General features: G+C 42.1%; 1 protein-coding gene across 7 annotated transcripts in view; it reads right to left on the bottom strand.

The window, feature by feature from the left end:
* LOC311019813 (RNA-binding protein Musashi homolog 2-like) overlaps window positions 1-25,968 on the bottom strand; it is a 185,293-nt gene that overhangs the window by 56,249 nt on the left and 103,076 nt on the right. For all 7 annotated transcript variants that reach the window (XM_084019411.1, XM_084019412.1, XM_084019410.1 and 4 more), the window contains exon 7: window positions 25,059-25,107. In XM_084019411.1, coding sequence (XP_083875537.1) covers window positions 25,059-25,107 — 49 coding nt within the window. The remainder of the gene's footprint in view (window positions 1-25,058; window positions 25,108-25,968) is intronic.

Here is a 25,968-nt window from a genome sequence, read left to right as displayed (position 1 = left end):
AATAGTCAACAAAGGCATCAACCCCCCCCCCCCCCCCCACACACACACACACAAACACACACACACACACACAAACACACACACACACACACAAACACACACGAGCAGAACGATGTGCGTTAGCTAACAGATGTATTTTCATCTTTGGGTTTCCTTCATTAAACTCCACCCAGCTGCATAAGGAACACAGCACAAAGCAGCAGGAAGTTTCGTCTGATTAGTATTGATTCGTCTGGCAATAAAAAGAGAAGCACAAGAAAATAACACTTGCAAAAAAAAAAAAACCTCTCCAAAACAAAGAGAGTCCAATATGTACGCGTGGCTCCAACAGCTGCTGCTCTTGACAACGCGTGTGTGCATATTCTCTGGGTCTGTTACTGCCGACTGCAGCTAATAACAGCCAGAAACAAATGAGAAAATTCAGTCACTCCAGCTTTATGAGAAACACGACTGCACATTTGTTTGTTTCTCTCCATTAGGGTGCTCCTGCTTTTTCGCTTTCTCCCTCTGAGCTCTCACTGTTCCATCTCCATCTCTTTCTGCAGCCTCGTTCAATTTTACTCCCAAGTGTGAAAAGTAATTTACATACAGGCGCACACGATGACAGCATTGTCACAAATGGCATCCAATTTCTACACTCCATCAATGTGAGACAACCATCGGGAGCTGGCTAGTGTGTGTGTGTGTGTGTGTGTGTGTGTGTGTGTGTGTGTGTGTGTGTGTGTGTTTTTGTGTGTGTGTGTGTGTGTGTGTGTGTGTGCCCACTTTTTTACCTATTCAACAGTGGACCTCAGCTATGTTACACATTCCCCATCAGTGGAACGGTTAGCCTGCTGTTGGGCTTTAGATCCTGCTACAATAATTTCTAAAAGGCAAAAAATGGGAACACAGGTGGCAACCTCCAGTTCTGAAAAGTAAAGCCAAATCTGAAGTGCCTTAAACTTGCATTATCTCTGCTGGTCATCAGGGGGCGACTCCGCCTATTGCAAAAACAAGTCTGGTTGCATGGAAGTCTGTGAGAACATGACCCTACTTCTCACTTGAGTTTATGGTCTCAATCTCTAGTTTCAAGTCTTCTTCAATCCAACATGATGTTCATTTAGTAAATGATGGTCCATTTAGAGTGAAATCGACCAGAAAGCATCGGATGCTTGAGGGCGGGGCTACCTGATGATTGACAGGTCACTACCACGTCGCCACCGTCGCCTCGCGATGACTTGAACACTTAGCTGTAAAGTTGACCCTGAATTATGAAGCTAACTTTGTTAGCAGCTTCACACCAGAATCCAGATGGATCCAGATCCAGTAAGGTTGCTGCTCTGCTGCTTCTTATATACATTCTATGGGGAACAACACAACAGGTCCAGTCTCCAGACAACAAAGTGGAGTGATAAGTATTTTGCAATTGTGCAACTTGTTTATTAATTAGTAATTTTCTCAGGTTCATTTGTACGAGCCAATTTTCATTGCTATTAAATTATCCAGGTCTTTCATTCATTGTTTAGTTATCAAACAGCCTAATACACAGTTGGGCTACCCATTTAATTAGGTCAAATTTCATAATAATGGCACATTTTCAAAAAGAAGGTGCACCCTTTGACAGTGACCCTGTTAGCTGTTCCACGGAAGCGTGGGACAATATGAACATTTCATGTCACAATTGTCGTGCACAAAATAATTGCAATTCATATTATCTGAATAATCAATAACATATGCTTAAAACTCTGAAAGTTGCAGTTAAACATACTTGTGATGGTGATAAATCATAAGGTCTTCCTGTATAAATAACGATAAAGATACATTGAAAATGTGTTTTGTATCCTGTATTTTTTTAAATCAAGCTCCATTTTTCCATGAAAATCTCAATAATGAAAATTCACCACAAACAACCTATTGTGATTTTTATCCCAATCCGTGATTACAGTTTTTTTCAGTCGCTAACAAGCGTTTGTCCAAACAGTTGTCACATTTTCAAAACTCTAAACACAATTAGCACAGCATCGGTCTTCTGTGGCCATACCATTCACACATTTCATGTCATTTTCACACAATATGCAGTCAGTGAACACACTTCCACAATGCTTACATTTTCTTAACAGACAAGCTATACCTCCAAACAAAATTATGGATTGTTTTTGTATTACAGTTTTTTTCAATTGTTTACATGCAATTTTGAAAACCGGGTTCTTTTTTTCAAAATATAATCACAATTATCCAAACACCAAACTCAATTTGCATAATTCCTAGATTTGTTTGCAAAATGACACACTTCAGTCAAAACATATACACATGTTTGTGAAAATGCTATTAGTTTTCATTTAACCAACACAGTCCTCAATGATCAGACACTATTGCAGCCAGTTTCACACTGCTGTGATAAATAAAAAACACATTTGTAAAAAAAACTAATTTTAGGAAATAGCATGTGCTAGATTTTTGGCCAGACATTGTTATGTAAGGGATAATTTAGATGTCATAAAAATAGTGAAAACCCACAACATTCTTCATGACTAGTTTGAGATATAGGGAGAATGTACACAAATAGGCCTACTATAAACTTACCAAGCACTGCACAACACTGATGCTGCAGACTGAATATTTCAAGTATTTATTTTATCTACCTCTTCCTCTATCTTCTTCTCCTCTTCCTCTACCTGGGCCTCCTCCTCTACCTCCCTCTCCTCTTCTTCTACCGCCTTCATCTCCTCTTTGAGCTCCCCCTCTCATTCTCACTCTTCTTCTTCTTCTTCTAGCTCCTTCCATTTTTGTTGAAGACGGGTGAACTCACCGGCTGCCTTTTATAGCACACCTGAGTGCTGCGTTTTCAAATAAGCACATGTGTGCTTCCACACTTGGTGGATGTGATTATCCAATTTGTTCATTAGTGTGGTCATTGGCAATCCGGGGCTTTGTAATGACAAGGAAGTAACCTCACAATCCTTATCTGTGTCTAAGGTGTGAAAATGCGTGTAGCGTTTTACAAATCCCTGTGTGTAATGTTTTGCAAAAAGGGTGAAGCAGACATTGTGTGTAATGTTGTGCAAATCTGTGGAGGTGTTCTGCTCCTTGGAGTAGAATTTCGCAAATTGTGTGGAAATTTTTATTTTAGTGTGTAAACAATCGTAAAAAACTGTAAACAAACAATTGAATAATTTACACACAGCTGATTTATGTTGGCTAAATTGGGCTGGTTTAGACTCAGTGGCAGGGGCTATTTTTTCTATGACACTGACACTTATACAGTGAAAGGAGGACTTTGAGGAGTGAGGTTTTCGGAAACAGAAAAAGACAAACTTTATCTGGGTTATGAGACATGTTCAATGTAAGCAATACTGTAAAACTTTTTCTGTTCTATACTGTAAACAGTATTTCTACTGTATCTCCTGTAGTAAAACATAAAGGGAAAAAACTGATTTGCTTTTTACTGGAATGCTTTTGAATGTGAACATTACATAGACATACAGTTCTCAACCAAGAAATGTAGTGTAAAAACGGTGGATTGCATGTTTTGCATGCAAATGCCTGTAAAACCGAAACATAAAAGTCTATGCAGTTTTTGTAATGTCAACAATAGCCAGTATTTTGAAACCTGGTGTACTTTGATTGACTGCATGTACCTTGTGTAAAAACAAGTGCTATTCTTTGACAGAATAATTTCATTTTGAGTCAGATTTCCAGTGTTTTGGTGTGTGTGCAGAGAAAGATGTGTTCTATTTTGAAATGAAGAGTTAGTATATATTTAACAAAATGTGTTTTTGAGAAGAAAATGATCCATTTGGCCAATTGTATTTTGTAGGTGTGAGTCTGTGTTAACAGTTTAGAAAAAGTATCTGAAGTATGGGTAAGCGCTTGTTAGTGATTGAAAAAAACTGTAAATCCCATATATTTGGTGTAATTTTTTTTATTTATTTTTGCTGTCATGTACTTCCTCTTGCAGTATTATGGATCCAAACAAATAAACATACTGAATTTGAGCTGACATTTGACAGAATGAATTCAAAACCCCCAAAAGACCCCGGTGACCTTGGAAGGACTCGTGGGAGAACTGGTCAAATGCAACACCGTCGAGTCAATAAATAGATCGACATGCATCAACGGGAGCTTCTTTCTCTTATTTACACATCCTCTTAATCAAAAACAAGAACACGGAGGCGCGAGGAGGAGGAGGCAGGAGAAAAGACAGTTAAGCTCTATAGAAGCAGGATCCCTTGTAAAGTAAATGAGAGTGGACAGAGGAATCGATGGAGGCAGCAAGCCATCTCACTACATTGTAATGAGCCGAGTGAAATACATTTAGCAGACTGATGGCCTGGGAGAGAAACACACAAGGTGAACAAGGAGGAGAGGGGGAAAAAAGCCTGTTGTGATGGAGACGCGTTAGAAAGAAGAGAAGCAGTGGAGGGATTTAACATAGTCGGTGTCTGCTGCACGTCTGCGATACTGGAAAGATCTCAAAGCAACAAACTGAGGATGGCATATCTCAGTCCTGCACCTTTTAAACCTGTCTTATCATTTCCCAAACATCTAAAGACATTTTTTTTTTTCATTATGATAAACTATATATTTTTCAACTCTTCCTCATCCAGCAGCACAGCAGCAGCAAGAGCTCCACGTCTACTTGAATCCACATTTGATCTCCTGGTTGATTGCTGGTCGTTGAGGCAAACTGTTCTCACTCCTAACTCATTCAGGTCCTGTCCACACGTATCAAAACAATCCTTTTTTCTCTGTTTTTCCATGGCGTCATTTCAAGAAAATCTGCGTCCACACAAATCCACTGAAAACGACTCAGCGCGCTGTAGTACATATTCCAGGCCCTTATGTGGCACTGTTTCTGCTACAAAAACACCAAAAACGCAGAAGAAGAAGAAACAAAGCATGGGGAAGTAACCACGTTGCTTGACCGGATGTTTGCCGTTGCTATGGCAACAAGTGAAAGCTACGGCTACTATCCACCCGATCCATAAACATCAAGATGTAAAAGATGACAATTTGGCCTGTAAAATAAAACCAACAATAACCATCAACAGCCGTTATCATAAGGACCTTGACGAGGCGTTGTCACACGTTGTGATGGATTAATTAAAAAAATAAATGCAACATTCATGGGAAGTTAGCTAGCGGTTGTTTTTTAGCAAAAAAGTAGTAAATCTGCAAGTTTTTTTTCCAGAATATTGCCCCCCTCTCACGGCTCTGTTTTTTTTTTTTTCATACAGTGGCCCTGATACGGCGTCGTACAGACGAGCAGAATATCTGCTGCAGCATGAGCATGTAGGCCTGCGTTGTTGTTGTTGTTGTTGTTATGAGACGTCGCGGGGGAAGAAGTCAGGCTTGAGGGGCGGGGCGATGACGTCAGCGTATGCGTTTTTGCGATCTACACGAAAACGAACACGAAACGGAGGGGTGCCATTTTTTCTTTTTCACCCTGGGACCTGGCTTCAAAAAAGTGCGTTTTCAGGCACCGGAAACGGCAGATCCGTGTGGACGGTTGGCTGAAACGCACAAGACTTCTGCGTTTACACAACACAAAAAACGTTTCCGTGTGGACGGGCCCTAAATACCAAGGGTTTTTCAGGGGCCCTCGTCACCTGATGCTGATGCATGGAGGCTCCCTTTAGTGTTGAAGCTTAGGGCCATGGACCAAGCGTCCATATTTGACGAGTTGGGAAGCAGAACGTGTTGTTTTAGGCAACAAAACTACTTTCTTAGTCATAGTAAACCCCTTTTTGAGTGTTAATAACTGCTTTTTTTGACTTAACTATTATTATTTAACTACATAAGTTACATTTGAGCCCATCCAATCACTCCTTCTACCCACCCAATGCTTTCTTCCTATTTAAACTACTGCAGTTGCTCTAATAATGACACAGGTGGGCTGACGTCAGTCAAGTTATGTCAAACTGCCTAAAGAAAACAACAACAACAAAGAACAGAAAAAAATAGTCAACATAATGTGCAAATCGCAAAATACATGCAGCACAAGCACATGAAGGTGTTCTACACCCACATACAGGGAACACATACAGTCATCCAGCCGTGAGGTAATACAAGAATGAATAACTCTCGAGGTCTTTGGGAGGGAGAAAAGCCTTTACCTCAGCTAAAAGTCTTAACTGGAAAAAAAGTCTGGTTTTGACAAGTGAACTGGTTTTATTTATAGAATTTAAAGGAGGAGTCGCGTTAGTTAGTTGAAAGTACGTCTCATACTGCTACAGGTGCCTGGTGTGTTGGTATCAAAAGCTGAGGGCCACTGACCTAGTGTCAGCATTTGAGTTGAGAGAGAGGACACTGTAAGTCAGCCTTTCTTTCTCAAGTGGTACCAGTTCAAATTTTCCATTGGAAATAAACACATTATTCACGACTACTACTTTTTGTAAACTGCTGCTACTATTGCAATACATCTTCATCGCCATCATCGTTCCAATATTCTGAATGCATCAGAATGGTCAAAGTGAGAAACGATCTTCTCAATTTCACACATAAACAAAAACAAAAGCAAACATTCTCTGGCAGCTGCCGCCCACGGCCTCAGTTTCCCGCCTCTAACTAGCTGTGTGACATCACGAGTGCCCTCCTTCGCCGTGTGACAGGAAGGCTAATGAAACACCATATGGGCCGGGAGTTTGAGCCCCATGTACAGTGACAGCTCTATGCTCATAAGAACACACACACACACACACACACACATATGGCGGCAGGTTGTGGATGCGAAGCAAGAAAAAAAAAAAGAAGCCCAATTTCACCCTTCCCTCTTCCCATCACTCTCCTCTTCCTCTCCTGCAATAACACACTAATGTGATTACACCGGCATCAAAACAATTTCGCCTTAATTACATGAGACACATCAAGGCGAAAACCGTGAGAGGCTTTTCTCAAAGAAATCAATTGGTATGACTGACGGAGTGGGAGAGAGAGACGCCGAGATAAACAGGGAGGAAACAAAGAAAGATAGGTGGCGGAGAGATTGAAGAAACAAGACAGAGGGAGAGAGAGAGAGAGAGAGGGAGGGAGAGAGAGCCTCTCTAATTAGATCATGGCAATGCTCTCAGACAGCTTTAATAGCAATCTACGTGTGACAGATGAGACGCCGGAGTCTGGATGGTGTTATCTGGGAGCTTCCGTGGATCTATGGTTCTCCCTCGCCACATTCTCACTCTTGAATATCAGCTGCGCGGCGGCTGATTACCGGCGCTGTATTCGGATGTAAGTGGAGCTCTCACCGGAGACATAAACAAATGTATATTTGATTACACTCTTCTTACCTGGAATGATCGAGCAGGGGCTCGTAATCGCTTTCTCACTTTAAATACATCTCTCTCTCTCTCTCTCTCTGGTGCGAAGCGAGCGGAGGATCAGGAAACAATCAATGCAGGAATGGAAACTAGCGTGTCTACATGTTCTTTCGCCAAATATGAATTCATCTGGATTTTCAGACATCGCTGAAGTGACGTTGAAGTGATGCTTTTAGTGGCCTCTGTTAATGTTCCTTACTGCTTCACTTCAACATGACAGGACATTTAGGAAACCCAACAACAACAACAACAACAACAACAATGCCAAAGTTAATTATGACCCTGTTATACGGCGGACACACATGTTAAACGCATCCATGTGACAAATGAGGTGGTATTAAACACTGATAAACTTATTGAATATTAAGAAAGACTACTTATGGTGAGTGTATCGGTCCAACAACACAGGGCGGTGCTGTTGGACCAATGACTGATGTCATGATAACTTCTTGTCTACGTTCCCTGCTCCCAAGGCATCAAATGCAGACTTTGGACAGTGGCCCATGGCGTCTTCATACCGACACATAAGACACCTTTCAGCACCTATATGAGACGATCGGACTTTCACCTCCAGCATAAAACCACATGGTCCTTATTAGACACTCACAGCAATGGATGCAGTGTTAAACAGCCAAAGGTCCACTAAGGGCGGTTTGGACGGCGTTTATTGTCCCCTGTAGACTCAAAAGTTTAGTTCTTTTTTACTGATAAAGTACATGAGGTTCATGACACAACGCCGATCTGTTGCCTTGACCTGACCATGACCATTTCACAACGTTAACCACACACAAACGTTCAGCATCAAGAACATAGTATAGCTGCTAAGTACCAACATATGATGAGGAGGGATGAGGTCATCGCTGCAGCAACCATGCAATTCAATCGAAATCAATGTAACGTATCAAATAACAATTTTTCTAATTGTTTTAATACAGAGAGTGGAGTCATAAACAGTTCTAATGTATGTAAATTACATCTCAAAAGTAAACATGCAATTCTAAACAGTCGTACATATTTTTGTTTTTTGAATATACATATGTATGTACGTATACACACACACACACACACACACACACACACACACACACACACAGATACATACTGTTATTAGTCACACTGTCGGGAAAAACATATTTTTTTAGACTCATCCGATATGTGACATCCACAGCCTTCCCCAGTGTATTAAACTCATGTTGTGCATAAGAGATGATGATTGAGATAATAAACAGACGTGCATCTACTCTCTCTCACTCTCTCTCTCTCTCTCTCTCTACATGCAACCTGCTGCTGCTGATGCCGTTCAGGAAGATTTGTGCCATGTTGGAAGTTAAAGAGACCAGACTGCTAATTCAGACACCAACATGTCAGATTCACGTAAAGAGGTGCATGACTGGAAGGGACGTGGTTCATCCTGTAACACTGTTCACGGCTCAATTAAAGCAGGTGCATAGACTATTTTAACCTATGTTGTTGGTTTGGACATACCAACAACATAATGTAATAGTGTTTGACATAATGTTCACTTCAAATTGAATGACTTGTCCAACATTTTGCACACATCATTGTACGTTTGGGTCGATTTGACCGCAGGATCTTTTAGCTTCATGAAACAGAAGGAATCTGAACATCTTACACACATTTGTTTACGTTGTTGTGTCACTATTACATGCTATCTTTTCATTCTAGCCATAAGCTGCCAAACGGTAGTGGTGCGGGAAGCCCTGATGGATCACACAACATATGGTTTCTGTGAGGAGGCTGCAGCCTTGTAGATATCTTATTACGTGTCAGCCGCTATGAAGGTAGAACTGGACTGTTGGTGAGCAGTTGAGATAAGTTGGCAGTTTTATTGCAGGTTTTAGTGCACAGTGTTCATTAGTTAATGGAGTGGTGTATATGAATAATGCATAGTTAAATGAAATTAAGCTTTATTAATATACCACATTTAAAAACAGGTGGGGGACTTTCCATCACAATACCCCCCAATTTTCGATTCAATTCAATCATAAATACATAGGCCAATATGACAAATGACAATTTGGGCTCAGAGGGCTTTACAATCCTCCGTCCCTGGATCCTCACATCGGAGAAGGGAAATCTCACATTTTTACATATTATGTTTTATCATAAGTGGTATTCAGGTTCCCAAAAAAGAGAGATAAAATATCCGACATATCAAGTAGGATAATAATTGCTTTAATTAAATTGTTGTGGTCAAGAATACAAGAATAATAATGTGAGAAAAAGAGGAGGGTGTTTGGACTGTGCCACAAGTAACATGATATTCTATAATAAAACAGACTGTAATCATAACCAGACCAACACAGAATTCGCCATTGAAGGCGATAAAAACTGTAATTTGCAGTGACAGTAAATGAGCAGCTAGTTTATTCCCTGACATGATGTGGGTACATCATCACCAGCTTCGATGGCCGTCCATGTGGAACATCACATCAGCATTTCTAGCCGTGTGTGTGAGCACAGTGTGTGTCCTGACTGCTGAGTCTCACACCTACAGCGAAGCGCCGGGTTCAGGTGCGGAAGGAAGCTCCGTCCACATCCATTTATGTAGGTCAACTACATGCAGAGGCCCATTAATTCCACTGTCCTACTTATTTTGATGTTTGGTGCACTGGGCGTGTGGGTCGTTGCATCTCTCTCCCAATATACAAAATGCAACTTCAATAAGCAAACGGAGGAGGGGGAAACTAAATTAGAGCAAGAAGCAGGAACTGCGTATGGTATAGATGTATAAATATCTATATAAAATTCAGAAATAAATGAAGCCTCTGATCACATCCATGCTGTACAAACCGTAGCATGTGGTGGAGCCACAGACTGTATATAAGAGGTGGACGTAGTCATGGTGACGTCACCCAATGGTTTGTGGACTACAGTTTGGAAGCCTTGAATTTGGCATTTTGGCCGCAACCAATGAACAAAAGTGACCATATTTGGACTGCGGAGGAGCAACGGGTGGATCTGGATCCATCTGGATTCTGGTGTGGATCTGTTAACAAAGTTAGTTTCCATAATTCAAGGTCAGCTTTTCAGTAAAAAAAATCTTCTTAGCAGCTAACTGACCTGTCAATCACAAATGAACCACATAAAGCATACCCTGCTTTATGGTCTACATGGTGCAACGTTGGCACTGAACTTTTGAATGTCCAATATCAATACTCTTCAATACTTGAGAGCCAGGATGTCACATTCTATCAATCAATTCACGTCAATTACATTTGACCTAAAAAGCCCCAAATCACAAATCCTACATTTACTGGGCTTTAATATCCGCACAACCTACAACATCTACTATCATTGGACATCCAAAGCTGAGTCATAGCAACACATGTAAACCAGTGATGGTGGAGCCAGCAGTGGCATTAGTAGCTAACTCATAAAAGCAGGACCAGCGTACAGTATGCTCCCGTCCAATTGTAAATAGGCCATGAATTGCTGCTGAGCCTGCAACTGGCTGTGTCCAGACAACACCACTAAAACGTGAGAATGGGCATGGTGCTGTGTGGGTTCTAAAAGTCCCTGTTTTTCTTTTCTTTTTTCTTGCTCTGACATGAAAAGAAAATGTTGAGTCAGAATGTCAACCGTTTTAAAGATTTACAGCTTTGCCTCGTCTTTGTGGTGTTATTAGCAACATTCAACTTCTTTAACTCCACTAGATGACACTTATTATAGTGTCCATATGCAGCAAAATTACATGAAGAAAGCTCATTTAGGCGCCTTTTTTAAAAATTGTTCACAATGATCAGAAAGCTTACATGGCGGCCGCTTTGAGAAAAAGTGCTTTTGTATGAGTTGATCTCTTATCTCAAACTTGCCCCAGAGTGGGTTAGGTGTGCAGCATCCTTATCCATGGTGATCTACCCTGATTAGAAGTGAACCACCTTCATAGGACTGAAAACCCAGAGTTAATCCTGCTTCATAGTACAGGTCTCTGAACTGGTGTTTTGTCTCCATGCTATCAAAGCTGTGCTGAGGTCTGTAACAAGATGAGGACTTTGTCTCTATCTGGTTGTCTGGAAAGGCATCGCAGCATCTTCATTGAATGTGTCTGCAGTCGTCTCGCCGGGCTGCAGTGCGCTGTGTATCTCCGTTAAAGAACACAAACACAACACGGATTATTTGCATACATTATCACGCACTGTACATCCCGAAGCTCATTTAAAAGGAAGAGCAACATAATTAGTCCACGAGAATGTACTGAATGTGAGCGTTATTATGAAGCGGCTGCTGCACATCACAAGCCATTTAATTAGTGTGAATTTGTGTCGAGCCATTAGATGATGGCATGGCTCATGCAGACATGGAGCGTCGCAGCTTTCTTCTGCTCGGTTTTGTTCCATCGTCTGCTGAAAATGCTCTCTATAGGAACTTGAGGGTGGTGTGTGCTGGATGACAGCAGGTCGACAGGAAATTCATCTCAGTCACTATTTAAGAGCATTGTATTAATTGGCACATCAATATCAGGTGGCTTCCAGCCTAAACTTTAGTTCAAGGCCCACATATGGGCCAATTTGATCTGAATGGGGCCAGACCAGTAAAACGATTACATTATACCCTATGCATAACTTGTCCCCTTTCTTTAGTAGTGTAAACACACAAAGTACATTCAGAAAACGTTCACAATTAATGGAAGATTCATTAATAAAAAACATGATTAACACCCTGAGATGAAAAATAAGTGCAGTTTTAACATAATGGCGGAAACCCCTCAATGTGCCACAATCACACTATTTATACTGAACTTCCCAGCATCCCGGCTTTGTGTGTCCAGAGAGAGCGTGAGGTTGGCGGTGGCGTGACGTATGAAATAAGCGCCGGACACACGATTACCCCTAGCACACCAAAACAACAATGTCACGTGAACTGAGCATCATAATGTGAAACTTCTTCTTCTGAGCTTTTTAAATCCCCTGGTTGCGGATCACGCACATAACACGTCATCAATATGTCACCTTCTGTTCCGGCTCGACCCGCTCACACTGAGGTCGTCTCGCCTGGTTCCTCCTCTGAGGAGGGAAGGAAATACTCCGACACCCCATTCTGTCTCTGGACATTTTACATTAATGATGTTGCGTAAAAAAGAAGTGATAATCCAACAAGAAGAGGCAGTGATGGGGGGCTGCTGTACAAGTTGACCTTCATGTCAGTGTTAACTTGTGCCTGTAGAGTTAAACCACACATGAATCATGAATGAGAGCTGGGTCATACTTCTTTTCATCACACGCTTTTTTTTCCTCCAGAGAAGAAACTTGCTCCTTCAGGCCTCTTCAGGTTTACATTTCCTCTCCTTTTTAATTCACTCCCTTTACCACAGAGAGCTCATTTCAATCTCAAAGCCAACACTTGCGACAGGAGATTGAGCTTTAAACTGCCGGAGTTAATCCCCGACCGAGGGAGACGAGGTGTGGGAGCGTCTCAAAAGGCAAAGACAGACGAAGAGGAATACCGTGCAAGCCGATATCTTGGCAAAGCAAGTAGAACAAGAAAAAACGGCGACGTAGAATAAAACGCAGCAGTAACGGTGGCTCGTACAGATAAAAGGTCATGTTTCTGCAAACAAATGGGTAATCCACTATCTTCAGGCTCGACAAAGTGAACAGACTTGTAAGTCAAAACACTCTTTTTTCACACCCATGCCTCTGATGTGTGAGGTTGTTTCCTTGTGAAAAGTGCTCCTACACTCAACTTGTTCAGCAATCAACTTTTAAGAAGGATTCCTTAAGTGTCCCAGCTTGCTAAACCTCAGAACCTAAAGTCCAGTTTGTATGACTGGTGCAGTAATGCATGAGCACATGCATGGGTACGCAATGTGGACATGACGTACAGGCTTTAATAGATAGGCCGTCCCCCTCATTATCGCTCAGTGTTCAACTTGGGTCTCCCCCCGCTATTGAGACGAGTGAAAATGTTGTTGATGGACAGTTGGTCGGCTTGGGCTTCAGACTCAGCAGAACTGGACCGAGACGAAGTACGACCCTCCATCCCTTTATAATAAAAATGGCGCTCTTCGCTCTGTCCAAAATCCGCTCACATGATCTGATGCAGAAGTCGATTGTTTACTAGAAATATGCGCAGCTTGTCAGTAAAGTTCCAGTCATGTTCTTTGTGTTGTTTTCTATTGTGATGACTCTGAGATGACGCTTCTTGGAAACCACATAATGTCATGCGTGCGTACGTACAAGAGGTTATCGGGCTTAGGCCCGTTTGGGCCTGGAGCAGTGTGAGTGCAAGCCGGCTGGGGACTCCCTGTGGTGGGGGGGGCAATCATGAATCTCAGCATGGCACGGATCAACTGGCCCTAATGTGACAGCGCTCTAAGCGTGTATGGGCGCACTTACACAAGGGCCATTCGATCCGCACCATGCCTCGGCATAATTGATGCTTGATGTTGTTTTCAAGGAGCGTCGTCTCAAAGTCATCACAGTAGTGAACAACACAGAGAACATGACTGAAGCTTTACTGACAAGTCGCGTCTGCACATATTTCTAGTAAACACTCGGCCTGCATCAGAGCATGTGAGCACGAGGGACACAGCTGCATTTTTATTATAAAAGTATCAGTCCGGCTCCGCTCATGCCGCTTAAATCTGTGATACAATAAAAAAAAATGTGATGTGATTCTGGTATGTTTTGCTGCCATTTGAAAAGTTTTAAGCCTATTTGATTATTTGTATATCGTATTATTGCAATAATATTGTGAATCACAATTATTTTGGCCAGGATATTCTTAGGGCATTTTCATAAAGTCAGTGAACTGAAATAAGACACTTATAAATGACACCCTGATGTATCATACAAATATGCACCAAAAAGATGAGTAAAGACAATTCCTGAAACACACCAGGTACGTGGGTTATTTCACTCTAGTAACTAATAGGACATTAAATTCATTCTCAGTCAGTGACATGATTGGTGGGGGCTTGGGGGCTTATTCAGGTCTCATTCTGTATAAATGACCCAGTGACTGGGAGGCTGAAGAGAATGTGTTGCCAGTTAAATAATATGAAAATGCATTTGAGTTCATAAAAATAGAAAACATATTTTACTGTGCCTTCATCCACCAGAGAAGCCTCTCTCTGGAAATGTCACTGGCTGTAATTTTCATAATTTGATTTGCTTGTCGAGAATCTGCTTACCATCCAAAGTCAAACAGCTGTCCGCTCGAGCCCGAGGTTAAACACACCATTATAGAGACTCTCCCTGCAATTTCCTTTTAATGGCCCTTTGCAGGTATACAGATAATGAACGAAATGGGATTTTGATGACTGACCCTGATCTCTCTGCCCATCTCATTTCACACCTAACAGGGAAAGTCGAACTGAAATTAAAAATGCCTTCAAGATCCCCGGTCTTATTGTGCACCTATTTAGCAAAATATGCTGAAACAATTACAAAAAATACATTCCTTCGTGTTTCATATCAAAATCCAATGTTTGTCTTTCTGTTAAACAAAATATTACACATTCTTACATCAGCTAGTACCAACCAATAATATCATGACATCCATCAATCAATCAATCTGCAATGTTGGCACTGCACGGAGCTGGAGAAGGAGCTTATCTTTTAAATTATGAAATAAAATTTGTCCCAACGTTATGTCCTGCTATGGAAATATGTCACAGTATGGAAGATAGATGCGCTTCAAAACACAGCCATGGCGGTTCTGAAGAGTAAAGCCAATTCTTAAGGGCCTTAAATTAGCATTCTCTCTACTGGCCATACGGGGGCGACTCCTCATTGAAAAAAGATGTCTGGTTGCATGGAAGTCTATGAGGAAATGACCCTACTTCTCACTTGATTTATTATCTCAGTAAAAATAGTAAACAGCATGATTTTCATTTAGTAAATTATGATCCATTTAAAGTCAAATACGCCTTGTGATTAACAGGTCGCTACCTTGCCGCCAATGCAGTTAGCTACTAAGATGACTTGAACACATAGCTGTAAAGTTGACCTTGAATTATGAAGCTAACTTCATCAGATCCACCCGTCGCTCCTCCACAGTCCATATATAGTCGCCGTTACAAAAATCCAAGATAGCGACTGCCAGAAATGCCGAACACGAGGCTTCAAATCCATAACAACCAATGGGAGACATGGTGATGACTACGTCCACTTGCTATAAACAGTTTGACATAGTTGTGTCATTTGTGCATCAATCCATATAAATCCATACTGTCTCCATGGATTTTCTCCGTGTGTTCAGAACATCACTTTCATGAAACATTCAATCTAAAAGCACGGCTATTTATTAATCTAGAATTGTAATATACAACTAGCTCATCAGAGAGGCTTAGTTCACAGAAGGACTTCATATTTCCTCTCTCACTCCATCGTTTACCAGCCAGTCTGATGCAGCTAGTTGCACTCCTGTGTGGGTGAGATAATCAATGTAATCAATGAGCAGCAGGACCATGGCTGCATTGATTGAGCAACTGATTGGAGAGGAATCAAGGACTGAAGCCCAGGGAGGAAGTTACAACTGATTCAAGATTCAAATCAGAGCTTTTTTTTTTTTTTTTTTTTTTCTTAGGGCAGCATTTTAGCTGATCTTGTTCTGAACAAATTCAAGCCATTGAGGATTTCACAAAAAAAATTCTAAAAGGATATCAATATACATTTCAAGGAATCCAAGGGAAAGAACATCAGCATTTTATAGGATGAAATGTAGCTTTAGGAGCCGGAAAGGCTCATAGGTCGGAGATGTTTCCTGTAATGAAGCAGAGCACCATGGTTTCCACCATAGACAGGTCTGATTTTCTGATTATCAGCTTTTGTTTTGCTGCTGACTTAATGCATCCATATTGTTGCAGCACTGCAAAGTCTGTATTTTCAGCACACTGTTTCTTTTGGCGTTTATTGCTCGTACAACCTTGTCATACTACAAAGCATGGTTCTTCAGGTCTTTAATCAAATATGTGGTGTTGCATCTTCTAAAACTAACTCTGCCCCTTGAAAGGCAGCCATGCAACACAGGCATCCCCCCTGCAACGCCAGCAGCTTCTGTTGCTACTGCCAGAATGTTGGACAAGGTGTGGCGACACTACCCACCAGATAGCACATTGAATTAGTGAAGTTAGTTCTTATCAGATGGTCGCTTGTTTTTTGTTTTATTACCCTGAATTTGATTCTGTTTTGAGTTGATCAGTGCAGGAGGAAAGGAATTACTATTATTTTTCTTCCCGCAGCATTAATGTTTCTAGTCGCCGAATAAATATGTGTTAAAATCAGAGGAATGATAGTCAACGTTAGCAAGGTGGGCAGCACAGTACTGCTTGGCTAAATAACAGAGCAAACCACTAATATAAAGCTATGGTCTACATTCAGAAAATCAGTTGAGCCTCTGAGACAGATTTGAAAAAAATCACCCCCCCCCCCCCCAAACAAACCCCTACCCTCAGTGTTCCACAAGTCGACGAGGCGGGACTGGGAGGGGACGAGGCGGAATGAAGAGGAGCAGGGGAGACAAGGGGATTGGATGGAGGGTACGAGCCAATGGGAGCCTTCCGGAACAATGGCTCCCATTGGTCAATTTCTGTGCAGGCTGATAGACTGAATGGATTTTTTTTATTCCAAATCGTAGACCAAAGCTTTATTGGAGGCTGAATCAAGTTACATTATGATGAGTTCAAGCTCTACTCAGTACAAATAAGCATTGAGCCAGGGTAAATTATAATGTCCAAATGTCGTCTTGTAAAATGTAGTTTTTGGCAACAAGAAATGTTTAACAAAAGTGAGTTATGACCTGTTGAACTTCCTGACACCAGCTCTCAGCAGCTCAAAATAACAAAACAAAAACAGTGTGTGGCTCATTGATGAAATAATTCCACATTAAACACATTTCATTTACATCAATTTGATTGTGTTTCATTATAACTCTCCATAATCATAGCTTAAAACTTGAAGTCATCATGTCATGTCAAGTTTTAGAACATGTTGCAGCAGTGAACATGGTGAGAAGAAAAACAAGTGTTTGTTTGCTCTAAAGCGAGCCACTAATGCTGACATGCCTGGATAACTAGCTCATTACTCCACAGTAGCAACCTGTTGTTGCTTCCTACAGTAGATCATTAGCTAGTTAGATTATTTTGGTTGGAAAAGATTCATTCGGGACAGAGTTTTCACTTCCAGCTGGGATTTTTAATGGCTCCGTCCTGGTTTTTAGTGGATCTGGGAAACTTTACACTCCAACAACTTAGATCCGAAGACAACCGTCAACCGACAACGATGGATCACATCACTCCAGTTCGGAGGCCTTTACACTGGCTTCCTGTCAGTCAAAGAATGTACTTCAAAATAAGACTGATGGTTTATAAGGCAGTGAATGGTTTCAGGCCAAAATACATCTCTGATGTTTATGAGCCGTCCAGACCTCCGGTCGGGGACCAATCTGCTTTTTGTCCCCAAAACTAAACATGCTGCGTTCGGTTTTTATGCTGCATAAATGTGGAACAAACTCCCATAAAAACTGCAGGTCAGCTGCACTTTTCAGTTATTTTAAGGAATGTTTTCATTGACGTTTCCGACTCTCCACTGTTCTTTAATTACTCTTTTTAGTTGTCCTTTCATAAAGTGTTTAATTTACACTCTGTCTTTTAGCATTTGATGATTTATGTGAAGCACTTAGAATCGCCTTGTTGCTGAATTATGGTACATAAATAAACCTTTCTTGCCAAAATCTCTGAGCAACATTACTGATTTTAGCTGGTGAATTCACCCTCTCAGGCTTCGGTCAGTAACCCAAGCAACAGGACTTTGTTTTGAATCTGCTTCACCCTCCAGACAGAAAGCCGACTGAACAGAGATAGTGAGACTGAAAGGACCCGTTTTTCCGTGCGTATGCCCTCTTGAGCCGAAGGAGACGGGATAAGCCTGACTGTGGCCTGTTTCTCTGCTCTCAGCCTCACTGTGCTGTGGCTCTGTGGAGATGGGATGGATCACAATCAAGTAACAATGAAGCCAGTCTGTGAGCTGAGAGGAGAGGGGCGATAGTGAAGATGACATGTTTAGAATCCGTCTGATAAAATACGCCTTATAGGACAGAGTGAACACCTGAATGGTGAGCCTGTGAATGTGTAAAGTCGTGGCAGAGTATTTCTTCTCCTCTTCTGCTGACACAATATCTATCAAAGACTGTATAGAAGTGGACGTCATCATGATGATGTCACCCGTTAGTATGTGGACTAAAGTTTTGAAGCCTCGAGTTCGGCATTTTGGGATTCTTGCAACCAGTGAAAGGAAGTGCCATATTTGGTCTCTGGAGGAGCGATGTGTGGATCTGATGGACACAAGCAGCAGAGCGGCACCCTGAGCAGCACCCTTACTGGATCTGGATCCCTCTGGATTCTGGTGTGAAGCTGTTAACAAAGTAAGCTTCATAATTCAAGGTCAACTTTTAAGTGTTAAAGTCATCTTAGTAGCTAATTGCATTGATAGCGTGGTAGTGACCTGTCACTCACAAGGTAGCGCCACCCCAAACATAGAAGTAGTGCAATTTCCTTCCATGCAATCAGACTTCTTATTTACAAGCGGATGATTCGCCCCCTGATGGCCAGCAGAGAAAGTACAAGTGTGAGGCACTTCCGCATGGGCTTCATTTTTCATAAGCCACTGTTGCTGCTTGGTAGACGGATGCATGTGCACTTTCCAATCATTACTCACATGTCTCTCTCTGTAGCCACATGCACACTGCCTCCCCCCCCGTCATTTCTAAGGTTGTACACTGTGCTCTTAACCTCCATCTCTCCATCTGCCACTTTCTCTTTCTGGACAAGTTAATAAGATGACATACAGGTCGGCCCCGGGGCCACAGCAGCCTGCCAAACAGCATCGGTCACACGGAGCTGTACTGACACGCGGGGAACAACTCCGTCTTTTAATTATCGCCTTGAAGCCTCCATCCAGTGCCGAGGAGAGGAGATGGGCACATCGATATATGAAGAGGGTTGTTCATCACCTTGCCCTTGGGGAGATCCATTAAGCGAGCCACTGCTTTTGGCAGCTGTAATTAGGTGCATTGGAAAGGAGGTTATCAATACTTGGCTCTCCACTGGAGACAGTAGAGCGGAGCCAGCGTCAAGAGTCTACGGCTCCTTGCTTCAAAGGACTCCTTCAAGGACAAGCTCCCCCCTGCTGGAGGGGCGAAAGGCCGCTGAAGTGGAGCTTTAGCCCAATGACGAAGCTGCGCCTTGTTTTGAATGCACAACAAGAGACTCGTTGAAAGGCAAAGTCATCGGACGAGTGCTTCGTTGAGAATACACACGAGTGCTGTGCAGCACCTGCGTCCCTCGTTCCTGATGAGAGGGACGGGAGCTCGGTGCTTACAGTCATCAAGCACTTTGCTCTCCATTATTACAGCGGTTGTAATTAAAAAGACAGCCGAGTGTGGCCCTGGGATGCAACATCACTCAGCACCGCCGGTCCTCTCTGTCGTCGTGGGACTGTTACAATAATATCGCTCCTTCAACACTGAGGCCATTAGGATTTTGACTGAGCGTGTAAAACGTCTGACTGCTGCTCGAGAGACGTTTTCCTCCCTCCATATATTTCCACTGTGACAAAGGCAACAGCGTCCACAGAAAGACAGACATATAGAAACCAAGCAAAGGGCACCAGACCACGTCTTGCCGTACAACCCCATCTCACGGCACGTTGTGAATTAGTCACGGAATGCAATTTATTGGTTTCGTGTTCAGGGACACGTATCGTTCGGATTAAAAACAATGCCAATGGAAAGTCAATTGGGATGGTGGACACACACATTTAACACATTCATGTGACTATTAGGGCTGTAACGATACACCAAACTCACGATTCGGTTTGTATCACGATTTTTGACCCACGGTTCGATACAAACCTCCATTTTTTTTGTAAGTGGGGGGGTGTGATAAGAAGAGAGTTTTTTTTTTTAAATTAAACATTTTATTTATGTAACATTTCAATAACTTGGAACATTAGAAGAATAGAACAGTTGAAAACCTTTCTAAAGATTAAGAACAATATTATCGTCTGAAGTATGGTTATAAATATAAAATATAACATACAAATAAAATACTATAAAAATAGAACATTTTAAAATCTTTATAAACAGAACAGTATTATGGTCTCAAGTAAGGTCTCAATAACAAAACAAAAAAAACTTGAACCCATCATTTTCCACCTCCGAAAAGGGGCTCATGTCCAGAGCCATGAATGTTGCAATTGCCCGTGTAATCTTTTGAGCCCTGATTGACAGGCGCTCTCCTTCAAACAATCACGCGCACACTTCATGGCTGCACCTGATTGGACGATCGCTTTCACAGCTGTCCTGTCTGGGAGTTCACGCAGACCAACATGACGGCTCATTTGGAAACTTTCTCTTATTTTACGAAAATAGTTCACCGAAAGGTGTTTCCGAAAACATTTTAAGCGAGAAATAAGCTATGCAGTTGCTGGATCTGTCTTTATTTTAGATCGACAACATTCAGTTTAGAAGATTTTCGCGAGCGTTGCCGAGGCGGCAAGTCGAGCCCGGCGCCTCTGATTAGCATAAAGATTCGACTTCAACTTTATGCAAATGAGGAGTGGCCAACTCGCGTGCCGTCACTCGACATTCGCCGCAACGCTACAAGAATGCATTGCACGGCTTTTCACATAGACAATGAATGGGACGCGGGGAAACACCGCTGCCTGTGGACACGCACCTTGATAGCTGGAAGTTGTGTCGTGATTCTGCCTTCTCACACCGCGAGACAGGTTCGTGGATCAGAGTGTCGCGATTTCAGTTTCGATACGTGTGTCGTTACAGCCCTGGTGACTATGCACCGGCCATAGCTAGTGATGTAGCACTAATTGTTGACAAAAACCATTAAACGACCATGTGTCTCAAAGTGAGCCAAACGTTGTTATTTAAGGCCTAAACATGTAATTTTTTCCCGAACCTAAGTGAGTAGTTTTCTTGCCTAAATTGAATGTGGTTCAGGTGTTCAATTGAAGTACATTAGTTTGAAAGTTGTGAGTCACACGGAAAAAGTGGGCAATTCATGTCCCGTACACGAACCAGAAGATTTCAATTTATGGGACTCTTTCTGGCTACGATGACTCACAAGGTGAAAACAACTAACGTTGCTGTTCCAGTCACGGTGTGACAATGTTGCTATTTATGCAGGGGGGACCAAATTATGATAACCTTATTTAAGTTTGACTCTTGACTCAATGTAAATTAAAGCGATTCCAGTATGTTTTAGTGCCATTTTACCAGTTTTAAGCATATTCTGATCATTATCAGGACAATATCGTGAATCACGATTATTACAGTCAGGATGGTTGAGTCAGGAAGTTTTTATATAGGCCCCGGTCAACGTGACACACCCTGTCATGGCTTTTATGAATGAAAACCAGCTCACTACAGCTTCCAATGGCTCTTTGACAGCAGCCATGTGGGAAATCAGACCAACCTGCCAAAAATCTATCCAATCATCAAATTAAATTCATCCAATTAACATGGTGTTGCAACCTCCCAAAAAACTGGATGTCAAGTGACAGCTGATTTTGCTGACGTTCTGCCTGATTCTAACATGAAACAGGGGTAAAGTGTATATGAGACTTAAACCTGGGGAGGCACATTTTTGTTGGTGTTAATGGGTAGACACTCCACAAAAACCTTTCAGCATATTGTCAAGTGGTTCCCCATGGTGGGCAGTGTTCTGGAAAAGACAAAAGAAATGCCAGAATTTGAAATGACAATGCAACTCTCATACAGTAACCTGTATGAGTACTAGTCTTTCCTTGAAAACATCATCCTTCGTAGAGTCCCAAAAGTGATTACTGAGATCTGGAACCCAGTGACATCACTGAAAACAGGTCCAACAAGGCAACAAGCACCAGAAACCATGAGGACAGACATGATTAAGGTCCTCCAGAGCCAGAGAAGATAATAAAGATCGCAGGCGGCGTAGGACGAACCACGACTGAGTGCCCTTTTATAGTTTGTGACCTTTACTGTTCGTGACCTTTCCATTCAGTCCATGAACTCTCACGGCAAGAATCAGAAATGCAGGCTTTTTCTGTCATTTTCATTTAAAAATGGATCGATTTGTATTTGTAACAAAAACATATGTACTACATGCCTTTTCATTTTCTTACAGCTGAGTAAAAACAATTGATGGAATTAAGAAACGATGTCTCGGGGCACAACAATGCTTTTACACAACCGGCTCAGACAACAGCGATCCATCAGGGTGACTGTTGATGATCACAGTAACAGATGTTACAGTCCCAACCCTCCACTCAGCCTGCAGCTGCAGGTACTCGTGTAATATATGAGGTAAATGAAGATGAACGGAACAGTGGCAGAATAAAATGCTAATGAAAGACAACCTGCTATTTGATTGGAAATTGACACCCGACTGGGCTAAAGTCTGAAGAAGTCGGAAGTGGCTTAATAATGCATGAGCCAATCACAGCCAGTGGTGAAATCATTACTGGCCACAGACATGGTGGTGGGCAAGGTCAAAAGCAGCTGGTTATTACCACAGCTATATTATTTATAAGAGTGATTTCCGTATCAAGTGGCCTTCCCTGAGCTGCAGCTGCTCCCCCAGACCTCCCACACAGCTGGGGGGAGGGGGGTGGGGGGTAATGGACCAATCAGCACAGCCTGGCTGTCACGCTGGGAACCAACCAGAGAGCCGGCCAGGAGAGAACGTCACCCGCTCCTGGGTGATCCCCCGTGGAAACAGTGAGACACGCCGATCACGCAGTCGTGATACGAGTGAAAGCATAAAATAGAAAGTTTTACTGCTCATATCAGAGCAGCGATGACAAACTATAACTCAGCATTTCTCCGCAATTAGATCAGAACAGTACAGACTTCACTTTACGGGATCCTGTACTTCAGTGCCAACAACTTTGTTGTTATTTCAAAACCGGATTAATTATTCAACTTCCAAGCCACAGCACAAACACTTATGTGAAATCTTCTGAGCGGCTCATCAAATGATAATTACGGTGCTATATATTTATCATGCTGTGAGGCATTCCTGCTGCAAGTGAGAGTACAGGGAGGTTTAGCTGATCAGTGTGTGACAATCAAAATCAAGGCTTTCTATCCAAATTCAAAGCGGCTATGGCGTGAACAATTCAAGACCATCAACATACAAGTACAAATGTAACAGTAATATCAATATTAACACAATGCTAAACTTGATACATGTTGATATCCATTGAGACCATAAACTCATGTTTACAATGTTTACTCAGATAATAAATCAAGCGAGAACATTATCATAGACATCCATGCAATCACACTTCTTTTGGAAACAAGAGGTGTCGCCCCCTGATGGCCAACAAACAGAATGCAAATTTAAGGCAGTTCAGCTTCGGCTTCACTTTTCAGAACTGGAGTTTGCCGTCTGGTTGCCACAAACTGGGCACGAAGGAGTATTTTTAGTGTTTAGAGGCTTTTGAAATCACTTATTACAAAGTTGCACTTGTCAAATATTTCACTGATTTTTTTACTTTGGAACAGAAATTGTGTTTCTGTCTAACAGTGACCACATATCTGAGCCTTTTCATGGTTCTGATCCGTCTCTCCTGTCTATCTCAGAGAATACAGAGATATCCTTCTCACTCATAATCTCTTTTGAATCTACTTAGATTTATTCTTTTCAATCTGTGAAACAGGTTTCTCTACACGTGGTTTCCTCTGATTGGTGTGTGGAGAGCAGTGTTGTTGTGAGATGGGTCCTGGTTTGCCTGAGAGGGGCCCGTTGACATATAGGGGCCTCCTCTCTGGATTTTGGAGGGCTTTGAATGGAGGGTTGTGAATGTTAACTATCAGGGGATATCTAATTCTGCTGAAAACATCACATTGTCTTTCTAAGAGAACTATCTATTGACTCATTGTGCTCCTTTGAATTCCAGCCACTATTCATTCCCTGTCATCCCATCTTGTGTAATAGTTCCTTTCCAAAAACCACCAAAAGCTCCTCAGCTTGTTGGTCTGGAATGACTCACCGGTTCCTGTATCTACCTTCAAACCTGTCTGTCTCCTCCTCCCTGCTGCCGTGTCTTTGTAAAGTCCTCTGTTTTAGGGCAGAGGGCTGCGCGGCTGATAAGGCCTACAGATAACCGAGGTGGGGGCAGATAACCATCCTGCTGCCTACGTCGCTCTGCAGCATCAGCTATCTGAAGCCTTATCGGACCACACAGGCCTCCCTCCTTCAGTGCCCGTCCTCCTGTTCTAATGCGGGACACCTTTTCTCTCACTCCCTCATTTGACCCTCCCATTCTTTCTCACGTCCATCATGCAATCCCCAGAATGCCGGAGCAGATCCATATCCCCCTTATCGGAGGGGCAAAATGGCCGGAGGGGAAATAAGGCTAATTAAATTGATACGGGGAAATAAATGTTTGTCTGGGTGGTGTTTCGTTTTGCTGGCAGGTTCAACATGTGCATATATCAGTCAGCAGTGTGGAGAATCACTATGATAACGGAACAGATTTAGTATGGATTGCTGGACAGAGTGAAAGCTATCTGGAATGAACAACAATGGATTTTGACCTTGAGGAAAGTGGGAATCTTTGAGGAAATACACTTAGTATAGTAGTGTTAGAGAAGCAGGTATATATATATATATATTTATATATATTTATATATATAAACAATGCATATATTGAAAATGATACAGTATATAAAGCCCCTTCTTCACCAGCATGTATGGTGTACTTCTAAACATAAAAACAGACAGTAGCAGTGGAGACTTACCTCTATGTCGGTTGGTGGTTTTGTCAAACATTAGCATGGCGTCCTCGACCTGAAAGAAGGCAGGGACAACTGTCAGACATCAATTATTAGACATGTGCTCACAGCAGCAAACAACAGCATTTCATCTTTTAGGACACGCAGAGGCAGCTTGGGAAGTGTGTCAAAACTCTTTTTTCTTTTTCCCAAGTCAGCACAGCATTGTGTTTGCTGGTTGGTGCATATTGATACATTACAGTCCAAGCATCAGCACACACCATTGTTCCAGAAAATACAGCACATCACAGTGGCTTGTCAAGATCTTGTAACCTGACCAGCTGGTTTTTCTGTCCAGCGTGTCCGGTGGGCTCTACAGCCATCAACTGACAGCTGCTACAATACTACTGCGTGTGTTGCATTCTGGGAATTATGAGCAGTGCGATCCAGACATGTATTGGTGTTTGGTTAGTGTGTCCATCAGTTCGTCTCACATTCTTCGAGACATAAAACAGATATACGGTCTCTTCTCCAAGGAAATGCATTTATGAAGATATCACACAAATAACAGGAGGAGACATGCTATGATTATGTATTGTGTAGTTTACAATGGTCTATTGTGGGGGAAATTCTCTGCCTCTGAAACATCCACAGAACAAATGGTGTCCACAGGAGCTGCAATTGTGGTGGTGAGAAAAATGCGGACGAAATATGAGCTTTTAAAAAACTAATAAAAACCAATTATTAGAAAGTATTGAGCAATTAGGCTTTTATGAATGTCTCAGAAATCGGATTACTTAAAGGCAAATACATCATTCTGGGTATATTTGGAGTAAAAGGTTGAAGTCGAAGCCAGCATGCACTGTGAGAAAAACAGGTCATGTCCTGGCAGAAAATGACCAGCAGCTTTTCCTGCGACCCTAACACAGAATATCCC

This window comes from Eutrigla gurnardus (assembly GCF_963514095.1).
Source record: "Eutrigla gurnardus genome assembly, chromosome: 10".
NCBI classification, from domain to species: domain Eukaryota; kingdom Metazoa; phylum Chordata; class Actinopteri; order Perciformes; family Triglidae; genus Eutrigla; species Eutrigla gurnardus.
Note: the sequence above shows the minus strand (reverse complement) of the source record. Positions and strands in the feature narration are given on the sequence as shown.